Source organism: Vigna angularis, chromosome 4 (assembly GCF_016808095.1).
Source record: "Vigna angularis cultivar LongXiaoDou No.4 chromosome 4, ASM1680809v1, whole genome shotgun sequence".
Classification (NCBI taxonomy): Eukaryota; Viridiplantae; Streptophyta; class Magnoliopsida; order Fabales; family Fabaceae; genus Vigna; species Vigna angularis.
In genome coordinates, this window is record NC_068973.1 from 29369730 (window position 1) to 29394280 (window position 24551).

At 33.9% G+C, this 24551-nt stretch overlaps 3 protein-coding genes across 3 annotated transcripts; 2 read left to right on the plus strand and 1 right to left on the minus strand.

Annotated features, from left to right (window-relative positions):
- Window positions 1-3712: 3712 nt before the first annotated feature.
- On the minus strand, window positions 3713-4612 carry LOC108330431 (uncharacterized). Its single transcript, XM_017564916.1, has one exon. The coding sequence runs from the start codon at window positions 4610-4612 to the stop codon at window positions 3713-3715; it is 900 nt and encodes a 299-aa protein (XP_017420405.1).
- Window positions 4613-7413: 2801 nt separating this feature from the next.
- LOC108330705 (uncharacterized) lies at window positions 7414-9529 on the plus strand. Its single transcript, XM_017565216.2, has 2 exons — window positions 7414-8289; window positions 9192-9529. The coding sequence occupies exons 1-2, from the start codon at window positions 7541-7543 to the stop codon at window positions 9256-9258; spliced, it is 816 nt and encodes a 271-aa protein (XP_017420705.1). The 5' UTR covers window positions 7414-7540; the 3' UTR covers window positions 9259-9529.
- A 6583-nt stretch (window positions 9530-16112) lies between these two features.
- On the plus strand, window positions 16113-24160 carry LOC108331658 (TOM1-like protein 4). The gene is made up of 10 exons (XM_017566501.2): window positions 16113-16277; window positions 16789-16943; window positions 18439-18517; window positions 18753-18851; window positions 18954-19067; window positions 19517-19662; window positions 20345-20426; window positions 22744-22829; window positions 22914-23105; window positions 23330-24160. Exons 2-10 carry the CDS (start codon window positions 16834-16836, stop codon window positions 23946-23948), a joined length of 1527 nt encoding a protein of 508 aa, XP_017421990.1. The 5' UTR covers window positions 16113-16277; window positions 16789-16833; the 3' UTR covers window positions 23949-24160.
- Window positions 24161-24551: the final 391 nt, after the last annotated feature.

Sequence of the window (24551 nt, forward strand, 5' to 3'; positions counted from 1 at the left end):
ATTATAAAAATATTCTATAAACTTTAATTAATTAATAATTTTAATTGAATAAATTAAAATAGTAATTATATTTATATATTAAATTATTTTATTATAATTAGTAATTGCATCTTTGTAAATATATATTAATGATTTAAATTATAATATTATTGTATATTTATATTTTTATAACATTATGGTATATATTTAATTATTTTAATTTAAAAAAAATAAAAATAAAAATAGATTTGGTAAGCTTGATGAGTTAGATAAACCAGACCAAAATTAATTAAGGAAAATATTCTTTTAACAATTTTTTTTATAATTTTTTTACATGATTAATTTGTTTTAAATATTTTTTTAAAATAAATTTAAACAAATCAATAAAATAATAATATATGACCTATTATCAAAAAGTTGTTAACATATTATAATCCATTAACTAATTAATTAATGAATTAAAAATGTGAATCTAACCCGTTCTTATTTTACAGGTCGCGGGTCATAGTCTTTGACACTCGTAAAGTAGCACTAACGTGAATGAGAATGAGAGTAAAAATCACTTATAAATAAGTTTATGGATATATACAGAGAGAGAAAGAAATGACGCACAAAAATTCCTAATAGATAGCATCATGAGTTCATCAGAAACAACTACGGAGTTGGTGGTGATCTCAAACTTTTGTTGGAAGAAAATCAGTGTTGATTGCAGAAACAATCCAAGTCAAAATGTTACTAAATGCAGATCGCAAATAATGCATCTGCTTGTAATTATTAGCACTCAATTTTTAACAAGAAATTGCAGAATAGAGAGGTTTGAAAAAATTATCCGGAAAATATTTAAAAAACGAAACAAAAGTAAGAATAATAATTATTATAAGGGAAACAGTAAATATAGTGTGAGGGTAGTTTATGTTATGGAATTGTGTGCAGAAGAAAAAGAAAGTGAATAGTGATAAGGTGTGGGTCCAAAGATTTAACGAAAGTGATAATTTGGTGGAGGATATAACGAAACGAGAAAGAAAGAGGGAGGAAACATATGCATTTGTTATGTTTAATTTCAACAAAATCTCAACAGAAGGAGTTAAATATCATATGTTTCCCTTTCACGTTCAGTAATGGAAACAGACAAATGCAGGGGCCAATTTATGTAACTTTGAACTAGCGGTGCAGAAACAATACAAAACTCTTCAATCTCTAATAATTCATCAAATCAAATCACCCACTGTCTTCTTTCGATCTTCTCCATTCTCTTTCTGCCACAACAACATCTGCATGTGCATGTCAACACTCTATTTAATGTGCCATGTTTCTCACAATTTCTTTTTAAGATTACTTTACTTCTAATAACCACTACATTCTATCTCACCAATTAATGGAACCTCTTTTCTGTAATAATTATTACATCTACTTTCTTTTACATTTTAACTTTTTTATTTATTTTTGCTAAGTAGATCTTTAATATCAATACCAACTAAATATTCTCGTAAATAGTATCTTCTAGGAATTCCATTTTTTCTAATATAATATTAGACTCTTAAATCAATTTTCCCGTATAATAATAAATAAATAATCAAATGTCTTTGAGTTGTAACTTTTCTTCACTTTCGTTTTCGACTTCCTATTCAAGTTTTACTGTATCATAAATCTTAGCCACCTACCACTTGACACTAGAGGTATTTTTATAAAATAAAAACTACATACACACACATATACATATATATATATATATATATATATATATATATATATATTTTGGTGCTTAAAAGATTATCATTTAATTTTTATAAAATGTATTTATAACATAATATTTTCTTATAATACTATAATGAACTTTAAAAATAAAGAGAGAACTAAAAAAAATCACCTAACTTTTTTTGCATCATGAAAATTGATATTAAGTTTGGTAAAGAATTTGTATTATATGGTCGGGTGGTCACTAAAGAAGAGTGAATGGCTTAGATATTAGATACTTTAAGCAAGACAAACACAAAGGTCATCTCGTCAAGCAAAAGTGGAGGTCAGAAATTGATCTCAACAACAAAATACTTCTTAAAGAACATAAAAAGTCAAGGTTAAGAGTAAGTACCAGTCTAATGAGTTGAGATTTGACCGTGATTAAGATTTCACTAATCTTACACCTAAATTCAAAAACTATAAATAGAGGATTAAGGTGTTAGAAAAGGAAGAAAACGAGCGTTTGGACAAGAGAACGAGCGTTTGGACCTAGTGCGCCTAACCGAACGCTAATGACCGAACACTAATGACCGAACGCTAATGCTTCTGCACCGAACGCTAGTAACGCACACCAATAGAACATTATCGTACTGACGCCAGAGAACGAACCAGCAGAGCACGAACAACACCGAACACTCAAGTACTGTTGCACCGCACGGTCAATGAAGTGACCAGAGAAAGAAAAGAGCAAAAATCTAAATGCACTGAAACGTTGTATTATTCACTGATCTCACTTACAAAATCAACTCTAAAATACGTACAGAAGTTCAGTATTTATAATAGGAAAACTATAACCGCCAAGACAGTTAAACAACAACTGCCTTGGCTAACTAACTAACTGAGTCGGCTTACACTCTAACACTCCCCTCTAAGCCGATCACCTAGGGAGGTAGCACCCATCCTCGCCAGCCTACCTTGCGCAGCATCGAGACTGAACGATGTGTTCGGTGACACGTAGAACTACACTTGCCAGTCCGTTGAGCAACTGTCCTTCCCAATCACGTGGCGAAGGTGGATGCCAATTTGAGCGAGCTGTGTGACCAAGACCAAATAGTGCGAAAGAGCGACTGAGTGACCTGACCGAATGGTGTGAGGGCACAAACTGAGTGCGCAGTTTCCAGTTTGACGCTCTTGAGCTACGCCCCGCTCGGTTGAATGAATGTTGTGGTCGTGTGTTTTGGTGTTCGCGTTCTTCATGTCTCGGTTCACCTGTGACTCTCGATGCCTCTTTGGCAGCATTCCCTTCAATGCTTTTCTTCTTTCCAGCTGGAAGGTCAACTAACTTCCAGGTTCCATTCTTCCCAATGGAATCAACTTTTTCTTTCATTGCCTCCCTCCACACAAATTTCTTTAAGTCTTCTATTTGATCGATCGATTCTGCACCTGCAAACATAGCTATGTGCACCAGATCTTCCTCATCACCAGTATGTGTATTAGTATTCACCTCACATTCACGAAATCTCTTGGCAACTTGTGTCTCCTTCTACTGCTTCTAGATTGCACATTTTTTCTGCTTCTAGAGTTTAATTTTGGCTCTACTGTATTGCCAGATTTTCCACACATTGTAGACTTCACTAGGTTGATCTGAAATATTCTATTCTTCGAGATCTTGCTCCTCAAGATCAGGTTTTTGCTTTTATCAAACAACTCAACCTTATTGAAGCCTCCCATTACTACTATAAAGCCTTTTTGAATTAACTGGCCAATATTTAGAAGATTGCACCTCATTGCAGGCACAAACAACACATTAGTTATAATGACACGTGAGCCATTCTTCCTTTTGATAACAACATCATCAATTCCCTCTACCTTTGAAGTGCTTTCATCAGCAAATTTCACCCTACTCTTCTTGGTTTCATCAACATTCAGCAATCATTCTCAGTGGCACATCATATGATTCGCACATCCCAAATCCAAATACCACAATTGATCTTGAGAGTATCTTGCTGTAGATGTAGTTGCCATCAATGTGAGGGGTTCTGAATCAAACTCTTCTTCAGCTACGTAGGCCTCCTTTCCTTGACCCTTCTTCTGCTTTTCCTTTTTCAGTATAATACTCATTAGAGTAGTGCCCATACTTATGACATTTGTAACATTCAACATTCCTTCTGTCTTTCTTGCGGAAGTTCTTATCTGGTTTGCCTTCTTCCTCTGTTGAAGACTTATCCTGATCTTCACTGCTCTTATCATTTCTCCACTTCCCTTTACCACGTTTCTTTTTCCATTTCTTGAATGTCTTCTTCTCTTCATTCTTGGAATGATGCACCTTCAATGCTTGATCATCCCTTCTGATTTGATTTCTGTCAAGCAGCCTCATCTCGTGTGCCTCTAGGGAACTTTGCAATTCTTTTATCTTCATCTTATCCAGCTCTCTTGACTCTTCTATAGCCACAACTATGTAGTCGAATTTCTGAGGCAAAGACCTCATGATCTTTTCAATGATCATTAAGTCCGAGATGATTTCTCTGCATCCCTTCATCTGATTGGTGATGACAATCACTTGGTCAAAGTACTCTCTAACTTTATCACCTTCCATCATCTCCATCAACTCATATTGCCTCATTAGCGTCTGCAACTTATCCTTCTTGATCTCACCTCCAGTATGACACCTGATCAAGATACTCCAAGCTTCCCTTGTAGTCTTTGCATGCTGGATTTTCTCAAAGTGAGCATCGTCTACACATTGGTGAATAATGAACAACGCCTTATTGTCTTTCTTTCTCTTCTCGGCCTCCTGATCATCAGTTGCACCTATAGGAAATTCTTGATGATCACCTTCAATCACTTCAAGCACATCTTGGTATTTGAGTAGAACCCGTATTTGTGTACTCCATCTACTCCATTTTTTCTCCGTGAGAATTGGTAGATTAGCGGACGACATATCACTACTGGCCATTCTTTACACCCTCGATCTTTCACCAAGAAACACAGTCTTGATCTTCTTCACGCTTCAATCACCTTTCCACCAAGCCTCCGCCAAGCCTTGATGATTTCTGAAGCTCCCAAGTGTCGAACCTGGCTCTGATACCATTGTTATAAAAGGAAGAGAACGAACGTTTGGACAAGAGAACGAGCGTTTAGACCTAGTGCGCCTAACCGAACGCTAATGCTTCTGCACTAAACGCTAGTAACGCACACCAATAGAACACTGTCGTACTGATGCTAGAGAACGAACCAGCAGGGCACGAACAACATCGAACGCTCAAGTACTGTTGCACCGCACGGTCAATGAAGTGACCAGAGAAAGAAAAGAGCAAAACTTTAAACGCATTGAAACGTTGTATTATTCACTGATCTCACTTACAAAATCAACTCTAAAATAGGTACAAAAGTTCAGTATTTATAATAGGAAAAATATAACTGCCAAGATAGTTAAACAACAGCTGACTCGGCTAACTAACTAACTGACTCAGCTTACACTCTAACAAAAGGTAGGAGATATTTGATCATATATTTATTGTGAATTTAAGACTTTGGTATGACCCATTCAGATTGTTTACTAAGCATCAGAGTACCTTTGACAAGTATCCCCGATCAGTTTCGAGAAAGGACGAAGGAGAATTTGGACTAAGGATGGATACAACTACCCAAACAGGTAAGGAGTAAAAGTGTAAAGGTGTGTTTTGTGGAATTATTTTACCCTGTATTCGAAAAAAAATTAATCTATATAATTCAATTTAATCACTAACCTAAATATTATGCTTTTTTTAGTTGTTCATTGGCGTTTTATATGAAGTTTAATAATTGTGGTAAAGAAAAAGTGCTCAATAAATGAAGGCAGGTTTTGTAGCCACTAAAAAACGAGAGAGAAAAGAAGACGTTACGCTTATAAAAAAACTTACAATAATAACTTTATCAAATGAAAAGGTGACAGACAGACTAGTTATTAAAATATCGTTTGTATCTCACCAAACACGTACTTGAATTTATCTAGAGTATGGTTCATCTCACTTGTGTCTTTGTTTAGAAATTCAACATTCTTGAATTTATCATCACCCATACTATTGCATAATAAAAGTTATTCGAAATAAAAGAAATTGGAAGTGTTGATTGAAAGCTAAAACTTGACTGGGGGACCAGTAAGCCTCACCCAACCAACGAATGTGTTTTAAAAGCTACAAGAAGCTTGAATTGTGGACGTGTAATTGTGTTGCCAAAACAATTATATGGTTTGGAGAGTTTGATTAGCACTCACTCCAAAATAACTGATTTTTTGATGTACCAACTACACATCTATGATGCTTGGGAAACATTCAATATTTTTTGTTAACAATCAGAATGATAAGCATAAATTCAGCAGAGATTCGTAATGGAGAATATTGCTATGATTATGTGTTGATGCATTGGAAAGAAAGATTAAGACGACCATGATGATTCATCGTCGCTAATTAATTCTTTCGTGCCGTTTTAGAGAATCTTTGTGGCATTCTTTAGTGTCCGAAGCAATAAATACTTGTAATGAACAATTATAAATAATTTCAAAGTATCTTCTCCTTGTATAAAACACAATAAACGTTGAGAAGAAATGGGCTTTACTGAATTCCATCGCCAAAAGCTTGTAATAAAAAGTGTGCAGACATGAAAAGGTCACACCCATAGGAGTCCAACGTATTGAAATCAAGTCCCTACATAATAAGGGCACTGCCTTTAAACTAGTAGGCCTCTCCATGTTTTCCTTTTTAAATTTCATTCAATTCATGTGTAATATTTGCAACTGTTTAATCGATAATTGGATCCATAAAATTTGGTGAAGAGGTGTCAAAGAATAGATAATGTTTGAATTGAAATATCAGTAAAATTTGTCTTCTCTTTGGTTAGCATTGGTACGTGTAAATGTTGTGAGTGGTTTAAAGAGGAAATGTTGATTATGTGGTGAGAGAATTGTGAGGTTGATTTGAAACGAGGGATGTTTAGGAATACGTGGTAGATCCATTTGGTTAATCTTAATGTTGAATTCTGGTATATAGTTAGGTAAACCCTCACCCAATGGGGCACAACGTTACATTTATTTTAATTTTTTTCAAAAATAATTTCGAGAGTGTTTAATAGTTTGTTTAAGAGATTATACAAAATGGAGTAATGGATAGATAAGATGGTTTTTTTAACATAATTAAAACTCATTATAAATATATATTTTAGAATATATATATATATATATAATATTTATATTTTATTATATATTAGCGAATAATATTAAGTCAACAGATAAAAATAAGAAAAATAATTTGAGATGATTAAGATTTTTTTAATTAACTGTTAAAAATACATTTAAAATAAATAAAAATTAAAAAATGATGCTCCATGCATCAAGTTTGATTAAGGTTGACTCAGAAACTTGTGGTTACAAAAACGTTTCAATTTTAATAAATGAATTTTTAAAGTTTATAACGATAATCTAAAGTATGATATGAATTTATTTTAGTTATTTCATAATGTATATAAAAAAAAGGCTAAAATATTGTTTGTGTTGTTGAGATTGATATAAAATATGGTTGAATGTATTATGCAGAGGCAGCTACAATTGAAAGACGTAGATATTAGAGAAATGTGAAAGGAAGCGGCAGGAATTGCAATACATGATCCTCAACGATCTAGAATCCTTGACTTTTTAGACCCCTCTTAAAGTCTCTCTCTTTATGTGTCATTTTAAATCTTCCTTACCACGAAATTAATAACATCACCCTACACCTTTCAGCCAAACTCTGACGTCCCTCAACACATCATCACGCTCTTCTCTTCTCAACACGGATACATATATTCGTTCCTTCATTCATTCCTCTGTTTACTCTAAAACAGAACACAAACAGAACAGAGAACCAACGCCATGCTTGATCCCAGGACACACCACCCCACCGATTCTTTTCATCTGTACGACGGAACCCGACACAGACCTCACACCACATGGGAACCCACCAACTCTCTTATGTGGCCTTCCAAACCGCCTTTGCAAGAACTAAACCAGGATGATTCCGGAATTTGTTCTCCTCCCATGTGGACCACCAGCCCCCCACACAGCAAAACCGACCACCGCAGCCTTTCACCCACGTCCAGGACCCAGGCCATAGTTAGAGGGCAGAGGGAACTCATGGAAATGGTCAAGAACATGCCCGAGTCCACCTACGAGCTCTCCTTGAAGGACCTCGTGGAGCACCACAGGCTAGAGACCGCTGTGGAGGATCGGAGGAATTTGACCGTCTACAATAGGGACAAAAGCACTGGCCGTGTCGGTGTCGGTAAAAGGGTTGATAATAAGATGACACAGGTGAAGAGAAACCGGAACATTGACCGTGGAGGTTTCTACCTCAAAATGGGGCTTCCTTTTTCTCTGGGATCTAAGGACAAGAGCAAGAGCAATAAGAAAAAGAGTGAGTCCTCTGGGAATAGCAGTTCAAGAGTTACCCCTAAACCTGATGGATCAACAAAGGGTGGTGTTGATAAGGAGTGGTGGAAGAAGAGCCCTTCGGCGTATAAAGGGAGTGACAGTGGTGAATCCAGTATCAATAGTGGCAGTTCCAAAAGTTCCGGTAGCAGTAGTAGCAACAGCAACAGCAGCAATAGTAGGAGTAACAGCAGGTATGTTCCATCTTCGTTCAAACCACTTCATAACAGAAATGCATTTTTTCTCTTTATATTGAAATGAAATGGGGAGTTATCGTGTGAATTTGTTGGGTGACTTGTTTCAGTGGTAATAAGTTAGCAGTCCATTGCAAAGTGGATGAATTCTGTCTAAGGACTAGACAAAATTCTTTGCGTCTGTTTTTATGCAATCCTCCAATCTAAACTCGGGTTTAACATGATTCATGCTGCCCTTTATGAAAGCACATAGGAAATTGCATGTTATTGGAGATTGAAAAGTAGCAGATTAAAACTACAGCTATAGTTTCTTTGATAGTTAAACCTTGCAGTTTTGGTTCTTGTAACAACGAGATCAGAACAGTCAGTCGTTTGTCCTTCAAATATAACTGGTTCTTAGGAAGCATATCTGCTTGAAAGCCGAAAAAATATCGTGGTGTCTCGATTGTTGCATTCAACCCAATACGTCAATGACTTAAAAAGTCAAAGTAAAATTTCAACGCCCAATAAGGTGCAACGCGCATAGGTTGTCGGGTTGCTTGAACTTCCCTTAAAACAGTACCTTAAATACCAATCCATGACTGTCACGGTTCAAGAGGCCACCGCACCTTTTTCAGTGCTTCTTTTAAGGTCTTTAATATCAAGAAGAAAATGTCCATACTCCAATGTCCAGTGTTCAAGATGTTACACCGAATGCTAATCTGATTAAGGATGGCATTGGTGTAAGACAACCTGGTATCGAGTGTATACTTTGAATTAGGAAAATCGGGTAACCAATTATGTAACATTGTTTATGAATAGTAACAAGGGTAGTAAATATAAATCCTGATACCAAATATTCATTTGCTTGTGTAATATGCCAGTTTAAATGAGTTGGTAATAAATTTTTGGATGTGATGCAGGCGTGAAAAGGGTGGTAGGCTTTGCTGGTTTTTCATTAGCAGACGCAAAAGCCAAACACAGAAGTAGTAAGATAAGGCAGCTTGTGATGGAACACAGTGCTCTGTGATGTTGGTGTTCATGATCCTCGGAAACTTCCTCACAAGTTTTACCGCAAGTGATTTGATAACTGGTGGATGTAAATGTTTATGAGTGATGAAGGTACACCACCTTGTAATCTCGTAAAAGTGCATTGTGGGGATGGAATCTGTATAAATGTCACTGTGCTTCGTGTAATTAAAGCTTTTCTGATTTCAAATATGATAAGGCAAACACAAGCATGCCAAGAGAAGATTTACTATGTTCCATTTTTTTTTGTTTATATCCTTGGATGAGTATGAAACTGCTTGGAAACATTTTATGATGGCTTCGATCCCACAATCGAGGTGGTCGTTACTTTAGTGTGATCCATAACTACGAATTAACATGTTCTACGCTGGTATTTGAAAAAAAACAACGATGTTCTTTACTTTCTTTCTATTTCTATTATTTATTTATTTATTTCTATTTCTATTATTTAATTTAGCGCCTCTATTTTAAAAATTTGATCCTCTAATTTAAAAACAAAGTACTTGCCTTTCTATTCAAAATGGAAAAATTAAATTGAACAATAACTACTGAATAAAAGGTTGAACGGCACTTTAAGAAATTCTCCATACTAAAACAATACAAAAAAGATATGTAGTGGTTTAATAGAGAAATTTTTTTCAAGTTTAATTTTAGTTTTATCACATATAAATTCTCTCAATATCAATAGCAAACATAATCATAACAAATATTCTCCTTTCTATACATACAATTATCATACTTACAAACATAATCAATCATAATCAATGATTACATAAATCAATACTAAACATTATGAAAGCCGAAAGAAAAAAGAAAACTAATATAAAGACTAATGCTTAAAAGTAACGACCAACGTGAAACCTTTTGCATAAAGATAACGTTCAATGACATTATTGATGCCCAATATCAAACATTTTGTGAAAGGTAGTGCTTAACGACAGTTTTAGTGCTTAATGTCATTCTTCTTGTAAAATGTCGCATTTAGCGATACTCTATTGCCACTCAAGGTCTTGAAACTAAATTTTTTTCCAGAATTGTTGTGCAAAATGGTGCTCAATAGTGAAAAGGAACACTTAGTTGTCTGGAGCAATTTTCCTTCCATATTTGCACAACTAAACTTGATTTCAATGCCACCCTATTACTCTTCAACGCTAAACCAAAATTCAGCATACTCAAATTTGTGATTTAAGGAAATTTGCAATTTAAGTGAGATGAGACTTGATCAGTTGCTCAAGTTAGTATTCTTTTTTCATATAAATGGTTCAACATAGTTTGTATACATTAAAATCATACCAATTTGTACAATTACTCAACTCTTCAATTTTCTCAATCACAATCGTCCAAACATAAGTCAAAACTCAATTCAATTAACAAACCATATCATTCAATTCAACACAAAACATCAATCACATTCAACAACATCCAATATAAATTAGAATTATCCAATAGATGCACATTCAAGCAACTAGTTTCCCTTACTTGAAAAATGATCAAACAACTCTAAAACCCTCAAAACATCTTTAAACGCACAAAAAACTAGAGCTAACAAAACGGGTAACCCGGCCCGACCCGACCCACCACAGGTTGGCCACTTAGTGAGACAACTGAACCCGACTCATTTATTAGCGAGCCAAAAAAATTTGAACCCGACCCGACCCACCACGGGTTGGTGGGTTAAACGGGTTGACTTATTGGCTCACTTAATTAACTTTTTTTTCACCTTCTTCTCAAATTCTTATAACATGTTACTTTGATCGATCAAATTGAAACAATAATAATTGGACCAATTGATATAAAAGAAAATGAAACAAAAGAAATATATTATTGCTATATATATTCTAAGCTATCAAGCATAAAATTTTGCCAATTAAGTTTAATGAGACATACACAATCGTTTGACCAAGAAACTACATATAGCCGTTAACAAAAATATACAGCACAAGATAAAACTGTCATGCTTGTAGATAGGTCTAAAAACAAGATAAAACAAATGATATATTCCTGAATTATCCATCTATTAAATTGGAGTCCTGAATGGATAAATTCACAGTATTATGCTCTCTTGAAGCATATTTTTCTTTATCTCCATCTATAATATTATCCAATCTATAATCTTAGGGTTTTATTTCCAAAGGAAAACTTTTGGAAAGACAGCAGCGCGAAAGACTCTATTGCTAAGTAAAGGTTGTGCATTTTGAATAATTAATTAAATTAATTTGATTTCAATAAAAAAAAAATAGGATTTGAATAATTAATTTAATTAAAAAAAATAGGTGGATTGGTGAGCCAACCCGACCCACCACAGGTTCAACCCGTGTGAGTTGGGTTCTTAGTGAGCTGGGTCAAAATTGACTCTCATAAAAGATTTTGCATTTTTTTCCAACCCAACCCGGCTCAAACCTGTGGTGAGCCGGGTTGACTCACGGGATTTCAACTCATTTTGACAGCACTACAAAAAACCATATCTATCCCCATAAATAACATAAACTATATCAAAGTACACTGTTAAAACCTCTAATAAGCAAAGATTCTTATAAAAAATTCACACCTTACATAAAAACCAGAATAAATCACATGCACCGAAAAACACATAGAAAAAAAAAACAAAAAACTAACTTACTCTATTTGAGAAGTTAATAAGATGAAAGTGAATAATAGTTCACTTCAAAATCACTTTAACGGTTTTCAATCTTCAAATAAATAAAGAAATAGTTAACAAGTTTAAAAAAAAATAAAAAATTCTAAATTTTTTTTAGAGAAATTATATAAGATAATAAAACTTATTTATAAAATTTTATTTATATTTAAAATTTAATTATTAAAATAATTAAATCTATCATTATATACATAGTATCAATTCTAAAATATCATTTTTTATAATTAAAATTTTCACGAATGTTTATGGTGTAGAGAAAAAAATATCTATTTACTCAAATTCTTTTATTTTTCAACGAAAACAATCAATAATAACTGTTTTCTTATTTTAATAGTACAATTGAAAATTATAAAACATAATAAAAAAAAAGCATTATTGACATGGATTAAATTTATTTATTAAAAGACCCATAACAAGTATGAAATATTAATGATCAACAAACGCGATTTCACACTAACTGTAATCGCATTCACACCTTTTTTTTTTCTTTTACATTTTCTTGTAAGTATTTTTTTTTTCAGGAAATAAATGTCCAAGTCAAGTCCAGAACCAAGTGGATCTTATTTTCAATCACAGACTTCTTTTAAAAATTCTATAGATCTTCTTTGCCTCATGTTATAAATTTCAAAACATGCATATAAAGTAGTACAACCAAGATTAATTAACGATTTTGTTTATGACGAGGAATAACAAGTCATGATCACCAAATATATAGTTATATTCAATGTTATATATATATATATATATATATATATATATATATATATAATTTCAAGTGATAATGTAAATAGTAAGAAATTTTTAATAGTAAAGTCTCTAAATAATAGAAGCGATCTTCTTCTTTCGTACTTGTAAAATCTATGCCAAATTGCAACGTTGTCTCTCCTGATTTGCAATTTACACCTTATATTTTATAAAAGTGTAATTTTGATTTGGTTTTTAATTTTGTATATGTTTTCTATTTCTTTTATTTTATTATAGGTAAAATTTAAAGCCATTGACAATAAACCATTTGTAAAAACTTAAATTACTTTACTAAAATATACTATTTGACAATTGTAGCAAAAAAAATCATGTTTTGATGTGTAATAATTGGGAAAAGAAATAATAAAAAGGGACTCTAGAGAAGTCCATAAATTATGACAGCACATGTTGGGCTATTGATACAAGAGTGCAAACAACACGGGTCTTAAAATGTCCTTGTTCGCCAAATCAGCAGGTTCTTCCTGCACCTCCTTTTCTTTTTCCTGTACCCATGTGGACTTGATAAATTGACCATTTTCCCCTCTCCTTCCCTGTGCCAGCCCCTCTTCCCAGCGGCGGCTTCTCTCTTCCACGGCAGGGCCCCTCTTTTAGCGGCGACAGCGTCACCACTTCGTCTTCATCTTCATCTCCTTGAAAATATTTTTATATTTCAAATTGAATATTATAATACATTTTTGGATTTGAAAATATTTTTCAAAAAAAAAAGGAGTGGAGATTTTTATTTTAATAAGGAATAATTTGGGAATTACAAATTGTATGGGATACAAGAAGAAAAAAGTGGGTGTACGAAGAAACACCGCACCAAATCTATTTACTTTTTTTTTTCTGTACTTTTCATGGCTCCATTTGTCCATGAGTAATTGGCCTTTGATGTTGATTCACCTCCATTACCACTCCCACTTTCACCTCATACATAATGGAGAATGTTTCTTGCATATCCAAAATAATTACCATATCTCATTTATACCTATAATTTCAATAATGACAAGGACTTAATTATGCGCATAAGAAAATTATGGAGTGCTTAGCAGCTACCATCGGACATTTACGTGACTAATCTCTTTCATATAGATGATGAAGAGAAGGTTTTCAACATATTCAACAATCAATTAATGTGGTTTCTGGCATCATTTATGCTATCTTCTCTTTAATCTAAATTCTATATCTTTCCTTTTTCTTTTCACCTTTTTCAACTCAGTATATGTCACTGATTGAAACGGAAGAATGGACGGAAAAGCGACACTGTTCTCAATTCAACAGTTTAAAAACTTTTTTTTATTAGGAAAATATATCCTACTCATTAAGCTGACAGATACACTAATTATCTACCATCACAGGAAAACATTATTAGAAAAAAATAAACAAAAAATATGGAGCCAAACCAAATCAAATATATAACATTAAAAAAAATGTTGAATGAATTCATCTGTTGTTCTTGGAGAAAGAACACATAAATCATAAAAAAGTAAACCTCTTCCAAGCACCTCCTTATTAACCGAAAGTCTCTTTTGCAATAATTTCCATAAAAGTATGCTGATGGGATAATAACATACCAAATTATATTTCTCTTTGCAATGATAAAGAAAATCTTTCTTGTTAATTTTTTAGTCAAAACTTCAGAATAATCTATTCTCCAAATTGAAATATCTTTTAAGAAAATTACCTCTTTCAAAATAAAAAGGTATTCTAATAAAAAAAAATATATTAACACTTGCTTACTAAAAAAAATCAATAATTACAAAAAGTAAAATAAGTTAAGTTGAAGTTTACCTATTAACAAATTAAGCTCATGTTTTTAATTAAACCCGATTAAAAATATACACGAAAATAAAAGAAAGGAAAAAAATGCTTTATTTGATAAAAGAACAAAAATCTAGATTATCAACCTTTTGTGTATACTTTTCCTTTTTGGTACATGTATTTATATATTTTTTATTTAATATTTTATAAAACAGTGATTTATTGATTACTAAATAGCATTACTGTACGATGGTTATTTCATATGGTTTACACTAGTTATTTTATACAATAGTTGTTTATTAATTACTATCAAGAAATACTTCTAAATAACCTACACAATTATATCTTACTTCTACATATTTATTCTTTTGCCTTTTTTCTTTTTTTACGTACAAGTGATATACTTCACGGATAAGAAAAAATGGGACTGATTGTCATTTTATCAACAAGATGGTTTGTTGCTTAAAAAATCAAATAGAAAAACAGAACATTTGATCTTACCCATGAGTTGATTCGTGGAAAAGTTCTCCACAAGAATAATATAGAGTATTATTTCATTGCATTATCTATGTTTTGATTTAAGGGGTGAAGGCACAAATAATCTTTAAGTCTCAAGGTTTAGATTCCTTTATCGTTTCGTCGAATTGGGTATTATTTGTAGAAAATATTTTAATACTAAAGTTAACGTTTATCTAAATGTTCTAATAATAAATACATAACAAAAGTAACTAATTAATTGAATATCAAATCTGCAATAAATTTCTTATTATAACTAGTTTAATTATAGTTCAAACGATAATAACTTAACTTAGTATTAATGTAATTTATTTTTAGCTTAATTTTGTTTGTAAATCGATTTACACGTAAGATCTATAAACTTGTTGATTATTCATTCATGACCAAACGCCAACTGTAAAATCTATATTTATAATACAAGCAATGCATACTTAATATATGTTTTGATCGTGTAAATAAATTGTTACAATAAAGGATATATAACATAAATGATATTTTTGTAAAAAAGAAAATTTATCATATTAAAATTTAATTTGTATTTGAAGTTTTAATCCAAAAAATAATGTTAAAATAGTAATAGTATATGTTTTTATATTGATTTAGTAGAAGACGTTAAAATGAAAGATTTGACTAGAACGTTGAATGGGAGCATCGAGAAGAGGGGTTTGTGTTTTGATTTGTAGGATGATAAAATGAGAAGTACAAATCCCGTTGACCCTTCCAAATTCCAACGTCAGCCCGTGATTCCCAATCCAATCCAAACGGAGACAAACAGAGAAAACATAGAAAACGCGCTTACGACTTGGAACCGATTCTTCCCTTCTCCATCAAAGTCATACTAGGAAACCTCACCAAATACTAGTATAAGACATTAGCTTCACTACATTTTTTAATCCACAAACATTAGCTTCTAATCTCTAAACCTTCCTACTTTTCTTAATCTTCCCAATTTGTCTGTTCACACGTCCTTGTACTAATCAAAATAAGTAGTATCAATTATGGCACATTTGGTTAATATTCGGAGTACAAATGTCAAAAAATATTAATGATAATAATAAGATTAATTTCAACAAAAAGACTTGTAAAAAGAAGTTTTGAAGATGGCATGTGGACATTGAAAATAAGGATTAATAAATTGATAGACGGAATAATAAAGAAAGAGAGCGGACGGTGACATAGAAAAAGCGTGGGTTGGGTGTGGGTGTTGTTGCTCTCACAATCCCAAATTCAGTGCTATCATCACTTCATTCTTCATTTCAGTTTCTGATTCTCGATTCTTCTTCTTCTTCTTCTTCCTACACAGGTATCGTTTCTTCTCGTTCTTTATTATTCACTTCGATTTCTCTTTCTCTTTCTCGTCAACTCTTTACTATGGGGTTTTAGCTTCCTTCCATATCTGCACAATCCTTTATCTCTTTCTTCTTATTTCTCTTCGTTCATCTGCTCCTTCTCACTCACTTCTTTGATTTGGAATGAATGATTATGATCTGATTTTTTCTTCGTCTCAACTTTCCAATCTATCGAGCGATTCGGCTTTTTACTTTCCCATAGGGTTTCTTTGCCATATCTGGATTTCGATCATCTACTGGATTGAGTTTCTCTACAATCAGTTTCGATGCTGACTTCGTTGCATTCTTTCTCTCTGTTTAATTTTGAGCATGTTTTTGTTTTACCACCTTGACTGAATGAATTTGGGTTTTATTTATTTATTTTTTAATTTTAGATGCTGATCAAATAACTGTTAATTTTTAGTACGATGCACTCTACATTTCTGCAAGGGCTTTATTATTGATATTGTTCCGTTGGGTTTGTAGAAAAGTTGAAAGTAGAGGGGCTTGACTCGCTGGAGATAGAGAGAGATGGCTAACAACGCTGCTGCCTGTGCTGAGAGAGCAACTAGTGACATGCTCATTGGCCCGGACTGGGCTATCAACATAGAGTTGTGTGATATCATTAATATGGACCCGGGGTATTGCTCTATTCAGTGATGCTTTGTTTAGCGTACTCTCTGATCACTGCTTAAATCTCTACCCGTGCTTTGCTTGGAGAGTCAGTGTATTTGCTGTATGAATACTGTCATACATGATAAGAGTTTTATTTTTCCACTCAAACTTGAACGGTTTCTTAGGGTCTGATTGGACAGACTTTTGAACGACATTTCTAAGAAAAAAGTAAGATCAAAAAAATGAAATGAGTTTATGCCTTAGCTAAAATTTGCTTATGCTCAAGTTAAAAGAATTTAGGGGAAGTTATATGAGAGAAAATTCACAAATTAACGTGCACATGAAATAATTTTATCTTTATAGTGAAAATAATTTTAATTTTTCTTCATATTTTGTTTTCCTGAAAGTACTTCCTAGGAAACTCGTCCATACGCACCTTTTGTTGGTTTATATTTACGATAACTGCCTCTAATCTGGTTCGGTAAGTTCATTAGTAATCTTGCTTCAAAAGATGTTAATTTAATCTTTTTTGTTTTTGGAAAATAAAGACTGGTCTTGTACATCTCTTACAATTTTATATGATGGTAAAACGTATCTGTGAGTATGTGTATGTGAGCGGGGGAGGGGGTTTAAGTTTTATCTTGCACTCTTCCTGTGCTAGAAAGAGTTCTTTGTGTTTTAGGTAGTTTGGACGAAGATTGTCTGGCTGATCATATTTGACAAAGTCACATTTATGGACATCTGTACATGACTACATCATTTATTATCTTCTCAAGTTTTGAGTTGCCATGTTCCTGTCACGCGCTGATATATTTGTGAATAAAAGGGCAGTGTTAACTGCTGGTAGCCCTTTTCTTTCTCGTAAAGCAACTGCTGTGTTCAGGGTTTTCATTGAAAAGGGAGCAACGGAATTTCTATTAATGTATCACAAATATAACTGAACTGAAAAAAGTCTAGGTTTTTATTTTTGAAGGATTATTGAGTTGGAAACTATAGAAAGTTCTTACCACGTAAAAAGACCATCGTAGACTGGTTTAATTCTGAGATTCAGTTCATTGAGTTATGTTTTGATGCCTTAATCACTCTTTTCGTGCCTCTAATTTCAAATTCATGCCCCCTCAGTTTTTCAAAATGTTGCAATTCAGTCTTCTTTCATCATTTTGCTATTATTAACGTGACACTCTTGCTGACATAGTATTATGAAGAAACACGTTATTACAGTCAGCAAAAATGTGCACTTGAATACAGATAAAAGAAATGGACGAGGAATTCAGTTGTATCAATTTGAACATTGTGGGCATTATGTTTTTTCATTCAAAACCAGGGGAATAAAACCAAAAATTGATGAAAACAGGAGGACTATAAGTGAAATTAAACCACTTATAAATTTGATCCTGCATTTTAGTTTTGGATTTCAAGTATGTAATTGATTTGGTTGATTGTTATTTTGATTTCTCATGGGTTTTCCTTATTGAAATTGCTTATGATCTTCTGTGTTATATAACTAATTAAATTTTATAGGCAAGCAAAGGATGCATTGAAGATACTCAAAAAGCGTTTGGGCAGTAAAAATCCAAAAATACAGCTTCTGGCACTTTTTGTGAGTATTTCTGTTGCTTTACTTTTGGATAATTGTGAATATTTCATTTACTTGGATATAATGTGTTAAATATGTATTTTGAGTTATTACGAGTTTTTTTACACTTTTTAAAGTTACAATATGCAAAAGTCGTCATGATTACAAGTTTTTAATCTGCCGTTATAAAAAGAGATTAGGTGTACAATTCTTCAAAAAGCAATGATTACCTGACTTGTGTGCTTTGTATTTAATCTAGGTATTGGAGACCCTCAGTAAAAACTGTGGTGAAAGTGTATTTCAGCAGATAATCGAGCGGGATATCTTACATGAAATGGTTAAGATAGTGAAGAAGAAGGTATTTATGGGTTTGGACGCTATATTTCTTTTTAAATGTTCCGTGTGCAATTGTATTTTGGGAGTGGAATACTTTCTTATCCATTGTTGTCTTCTTTTACAGCCAGATTTAAATGTGAGGGAAAAGATACTGATTTTAATTGATACATGGCAAGAAGCTTTTGGGGGGCCAACTGGGGTTTATCCTCAATATCATGCAGCGTATAATGAATTGAAGGTGAGCTGTTCTTTACCTTGATATTGCTTTCTGAAATTAATTTATGCTATACGTTTGTACTGTGACAACTGTGAAATTCTTTTCTACTAGAGTCGTGTTAGTTTCTTCTGCCTGTATTCAGCATATTATTATAGTTGCTTTATTTCTCCAGGGTCAAATTAGACTTAAGTCATCTTTGTTTCTTGTTTTTCTATTAAGTTAATGAGTTATACTGTTACCTGAGCTGCACCTGCATCCAACTGTGAGCTTGCGTTATTCATATCCCACCTCAGAAATCCCACCCTCTCAAATAGATATGCATATCTAATTAATAATATATTAGAAATTATTGTTCAATTCTAGTATATCATTGCGTTTGCTAATAATATTTCAAGCTCATTATTCTAATTTAATATATCATTAAGTTGTTGCTTTTTTGACACAGCTAATGTAATATTTTTGATAATCAGTCTGCGGGAGTTGAGTTTCCACCTCGAGAGGAGAATAGTGTACCATTCTTCACTCCTCCTCAAACTCAGCCAATTGTTCATGCTGCTGAAGAATTTGATGACGCTACTATTCAGGCTTCTCTCCAGTCAGATGCATCTGGCCTTAGGTGCTTTTTGAACTTTATCATGCTCATAATGTTCTAATACTTATTTTTGTTGTGGGTTGAAGTTAGTTAACAGTTTTATTATATATTCCACATTGTGCAAGGAAATTAACAGGGTATTCATCATAATAGTGGATCTTGTAAATTTTGGTTTCTTAAGTTTTTAATATACGCATTCTTGTCTGAGCTCTGCTTTCTATAAATGATGTGTACATAACTGTAGTTCACCATTGGTAATTAAAATCTTCTCGAGTGACATGTTAATGAGGTTATCTGAAAATGCTCATTGCTACCCCTATGCCACAAATTCACACTGTTAGTAATCATGCTTTGTGGCCAGTAGTTATGCTGTCACAGACGCTATATCATGGTCAAGTTTTCCTTGTTTTTTCTCTTCAGAATTTGTTCAATCGCAACATTGTTGACTATCACATTGGCCTGATGCATTTAGTATTATTAACTCCCTTAGGTTAAGATATGCCGTTGGTATTAATTTATTTGGGTAAAAATTGCTTACATATTTACAAGGGTATTTTGAAGCGCTTCTGAACTATTTTATTGTCATTGTTCTGGGAATTTTTTGTACCTCTGTTTTTCCTCGTAAGTAGTTATTCTTGTATGAAACATGCGAAATAAATGTTGGTGTTTGCTTTATCCATCTCATACTTGATTTGCTTATAAGCAGTTTAACAGAGATTCAAAATGCTGAAGGACTAGCTGATGTGTTGATGGAAATGCTTAGTGCCTTGAATCCTAAAGACCATGAGGTGATATTATTATTATTATTTCTTGTTCCTTTTCTGGTGGCTTATTTCTGGAGCCTTCGTTCAGTTTTCTTGTCTGTGGAAATATGTATAGGTTTGAGCTTTGAAATTGCTTTGCTTTGGTTTCCGTCTTTTCATATCCTGCTAGTTTTGTGGTACGATGAAATTCTGGATCTGGTTTTGGTAGCATTTGGCAAAATGAAATAAGTTGGCTGTGACCATTATTAGTTATATTCAGATTAAGTTAAGACTTTAAATCCCTTTCCTCCCTACCCTGGCACAGCTGAAGGCCTGAAGTGTCTCATTTTTAGGTGAGACTCCTATATGTTTTTGTGTGACTCAAGGGTTTTTTCCTGTTCTTCCTTCATTCTATAACTTTGCTCACAGATATAAATTTTCCTGTCTCAATATCAAGATCATTCATGACTTACGAAACTTAGCTGGCCCAGATCAAGTTACTTATTTTGTAGTGATTGTATAAAGAATAAGCATAATTTATCATCCAGAGGAATGAAAAAACTGTCAGGTCCATTATAGCTTTGAACAGATCACCAAATGTTAGTCCCTTCCGCTTTTCCTGTTTTAAGTCATAATTTGTTAAGTCTTGCTTGCCCTGGTGTTGTGAAGGCACATTGTTTTTAGCTGAGATTATAAAGTATCTGTTAAATCCTCTTTGGCAAGTGTACCGAGTTGTGCAAGTAGTCACCGGGAAGACTCGTTTTCCCCAGAGACTCATGTAATATTAAGTAATTGTACAACTAATAACTAATCTAGGTTACATAATATTTCCATAATTTGATGTTATGTGCAAGAAAGTAAATTAATGCATAAACAAGTAAACACTTTGGAAGTTAAACACGCTTAGACGATGTAAACGACAGTAAATGATACAGAATATTGTTGGGATTAGATTTCATCGACTTCATTCTCATGCATTTAATAACTCAACTCCTATTCATTATAATGCTAATGTCAACCCTCAAGTTTACTCAAACCCTAATTGCTTATTAGAATGAATGAGCATAGGTTTTCTTATTAAGAGTTAATCCCTTGAACCCCTAATAAACAAATCCGCTTTATGAACTAAGTTTTAAGACAACTAATGAGTCAAGCTCCATTCCTAGATACAAGTTTTATTAGGTATCTTGTTTCAGTTCTAGGTTACAAAAGATATTTTCCAACACCTAATAAACCAAGTATCAAGCTATAGTTGATCAAGTCACAACAAACATTAAGCAAAGAAACAAGAATACTAATATTTAATGGAAATGACATTTATATATTTCAAATCATGCAAAATACATAAGAGTTCAGTAGTTACATCTACCTCCAACAAAATGGGTTTAGTTCTCCATTGTCATGGAGAGTCGAAGCTTACAAAATGAAAGATGGAAGAAGATAGAGATACAAGAAGGAAGAAGGAATTGTTCCCACAAACCCTAGCATACCTCCAAGCTCTCCAAACGAGTGCTTTTGTATCCAACCCTCCAAAGATGAGTTTTCCTCTAGCAATAAGAAGAAATAGGGAAAAATTTGCCACATCAGCATAAGTCGCACTGAGCGCAGGTCCTCCACCACTGGGCGCTATTGCACACCTCAGAGAAGGGAGCTCTCTGTCAAACTGGAGCCCAACACCCTCTGAATGGTGCCAATGCCATGTTTCCATGGAACAGCGGCGCCCAACCCCTCTGAATGGTGCCTAGCGCTATGTTGATTTGTGCTTTCTGACTTGGTGGTGCCCAGCGCTGCTGAATCTGCTCACTGAATCTGGTGCTCACATTTTGTTTGTTTTTCATGCTTCTTTGGGATGCAAACATGTCTGGCTTGGGACAAAAGCTTCCTGTTACTAAATTAACACAAGAATGGGGATTATTGGTATAATTAGATTACTGTAACCCAAAGTGTAATTATTTACAAAAGTAAGATAAAATTGAAGACTAAGAAGGTTAAAAGCTAGAGAAGAATTGATTTTGTTAGTAAAAGATATCTAAAATAATGGTAAAAATTAATATTATCAGTAGCTAACCATGAAAATTTTGGGACATTATAGTCCATTACATGACCGGTTCTGTGCAAGCGCGCCTTGCAAGTGCAGAACTAAGGTATGATACAAATTTAATGCTGAGTTAACCATGAAATGTTTGGGGCGTGTCCAGAACATGACTGCATCTAGGAACCATCGCTTGCATTTGCAGCACTAGGATGATTCAAACTTAATGCCTTTGCTTGTTGTGGTATTAACTTTATAGTGCAGTGCAAAACTGCCATGGCAAGTTTTCATTATTCATTTGTTTCTTATTACTCTGGACAAATATGTCAGGGTGTGAAGGAGGAAGTGATTGTTGACCTTGTTGACCAGTGCCGTTCATACCAAAAGCGGGTCATGCTTCTTGTAAACAGTACTACGTAAGTATTTTTTGCTTTCAATTTTTAGGTCTCTTTTCTTTGTGCAATTATAAAGAGTGACTGTAATGGTTACTTCACTTTCAGGGATGAGCAGCTTTTAGGTCAGGGATTGGCACTGAATGACAGCCTTCAACGTGTGCTCCGTAGACATGATGATATTGTGAAAGGAACTTCTGATTCAGGTGCTAGAGAAGCAGAAACTTCGGTCTTGCCACTTGTAAATGTAAACCACGAAGATGATGAAACAGAAGAGGATTTCGCTCAACTAGCTCATAGGTGAACCCCAGAAGTTCTTGTGTAGTTACTTCATCTTTCTTAATGCGCACAATTGTGCTGGGGGGAGTCATAGGATAGGCTTGAACTATTTTATTAGATGATTGATATGATACCCTTGTAGTTGATATGTCTTCCCCTGTAACCATGACAATAGATCGCCTATCCCCCTTGTCTTTTTCTCTTTCTTTTTCAGTTTCATTAACATTTAAATACCATGATTTCAGGTCATCACGTGATGCTCATGCACAGAATAGGAAACCAATCTATGACAAGGCAGAACCAGGGAGGATAAACCCAGTTCTTCCCCCACCACCAGCATCAAAGAAGCCTGTCTACTCTGGCAGTGGTGTGGTTGACTATCTCAGTGGTGATACATACAAGACAGAAGGATCTCAAAACTCAGAACCCACTGCATTTGCAGCTCCCGTTCACTCTAGCCCTAATCCAACGTCACCAGTGTCTGCTTCTCGTCCCCATACCGTGAGTACCTCATCACCAATTTTGAGCAGCCAGCCTGTGTATGATGAACAGCCTTCTTCTGTGGACAAATCTTCTGAGAGGCTGCCTCCAGCTCCCTGGGACACTCAATCTACTGGCATCATTCCACCCCCACCTTCAAAGTATAATCAGAGACAACAATTTTTTGAGCAACAAGGTGCATCCCATTCAAGTAGTGGATCCAATTCCTCTTATGACAGCTTGGTGGGACAAACTCAAAATCTCTCGATGAATTCATCCACCCCAACCAAAGAACAGAAGCCAGAAGATGCCCTTTTCAAAGATCTTGTTGATTTTGCAAAATCCAAAACCTCATCATCTTCCAAACCCAATAGGTCATATTGATATATTGTGTTTGTTTGCTTATGCTGGTATAGTTTATGAATGTTGTTTTTCACATTTTGCTTCAGATCACTGAGACGACCGGTTTGTGGTTTAGGACCCTTCGGATATGAATTCATCATGCGTGTATTTACATATGTTGCGTATATTCATGTATATTGTTCATATTGAATTTGTTGGCTTATGTTTTTAATAATATCAGATTCTTTTAAGCATCAGAGTCTCTTCAAATACGCTGGTTTGAAAAAGGGAGTGGGTGGGTATTGCATGGCAATTTTAAGCTCTTGCACAGATTCGGGTTCCAACTGCTCAGATCCTACTTGATGATAGACAATTAGAAGAAATGCTGAAGCCCAGAAGCTCGTAGGCTAATAATATCATTGTACAGTCAACAGTTGGAGTCCGTGACCGTCAGAAACCTGGATTATGCTTTTATTTTGCTCAGAGAATTAAGAAACCTTGCATTGGAATTATAGCATTTTTCCTTACTCGGTGATCTGATCTGAAAAACCACTAAATAGATCCAGCAAACATTTCGATAAGGAGTAGGACCTAGGTGCAATCTATGACTAATATTCATCGAGGTGGCCAACTAATTTAAATATT

Bases quoted from the DNA above. Each gene is read 5' to 3' on its own strand.
- LOC108330431 (XM_017564916.1), bottom strand. From the start codon at position 4,612: ATGGCCAGTAGTGATATGTCGTCCGCTAATCTACCAATTCTCACGGAG.
- LOC108330705 (XM_017565216.2), top strand. From the start codon at position 7,541: ATGCTTGATCCCAGGACACACCACCCCACCGATTCTTTTCATCTGTAC. The intron at 8,290-9,191 runs GTATGTTCCATC...GATGTGATGCAG, and splicing joins AATAGTAGGAGTAACAGCAG to GCGTGAAAAGGGTGGTAGGC.
- LOC108331658 (XM_017566501.2), top strand. From the start codon at position 16,834: ATGGCTAACAACGCTGCTGCCTGTGCTGAGAGAGCAACTAGTGACATG. The intron at 19,068-19,516 runs GTGAGCTGTTCT...TTTGATAATCAG, and splicing joins CAGCGTATAATGAATTGAAG to TCTGCGGGAGTTGAGTTTCC. The intron at 22,830-22,913 runs GTAAGTATTTTT...CTTCACTTTCAG, and splicing joins CTTCTTGTAAACAGTACTAC to GGATGAGCAGCTTTTAGGTC.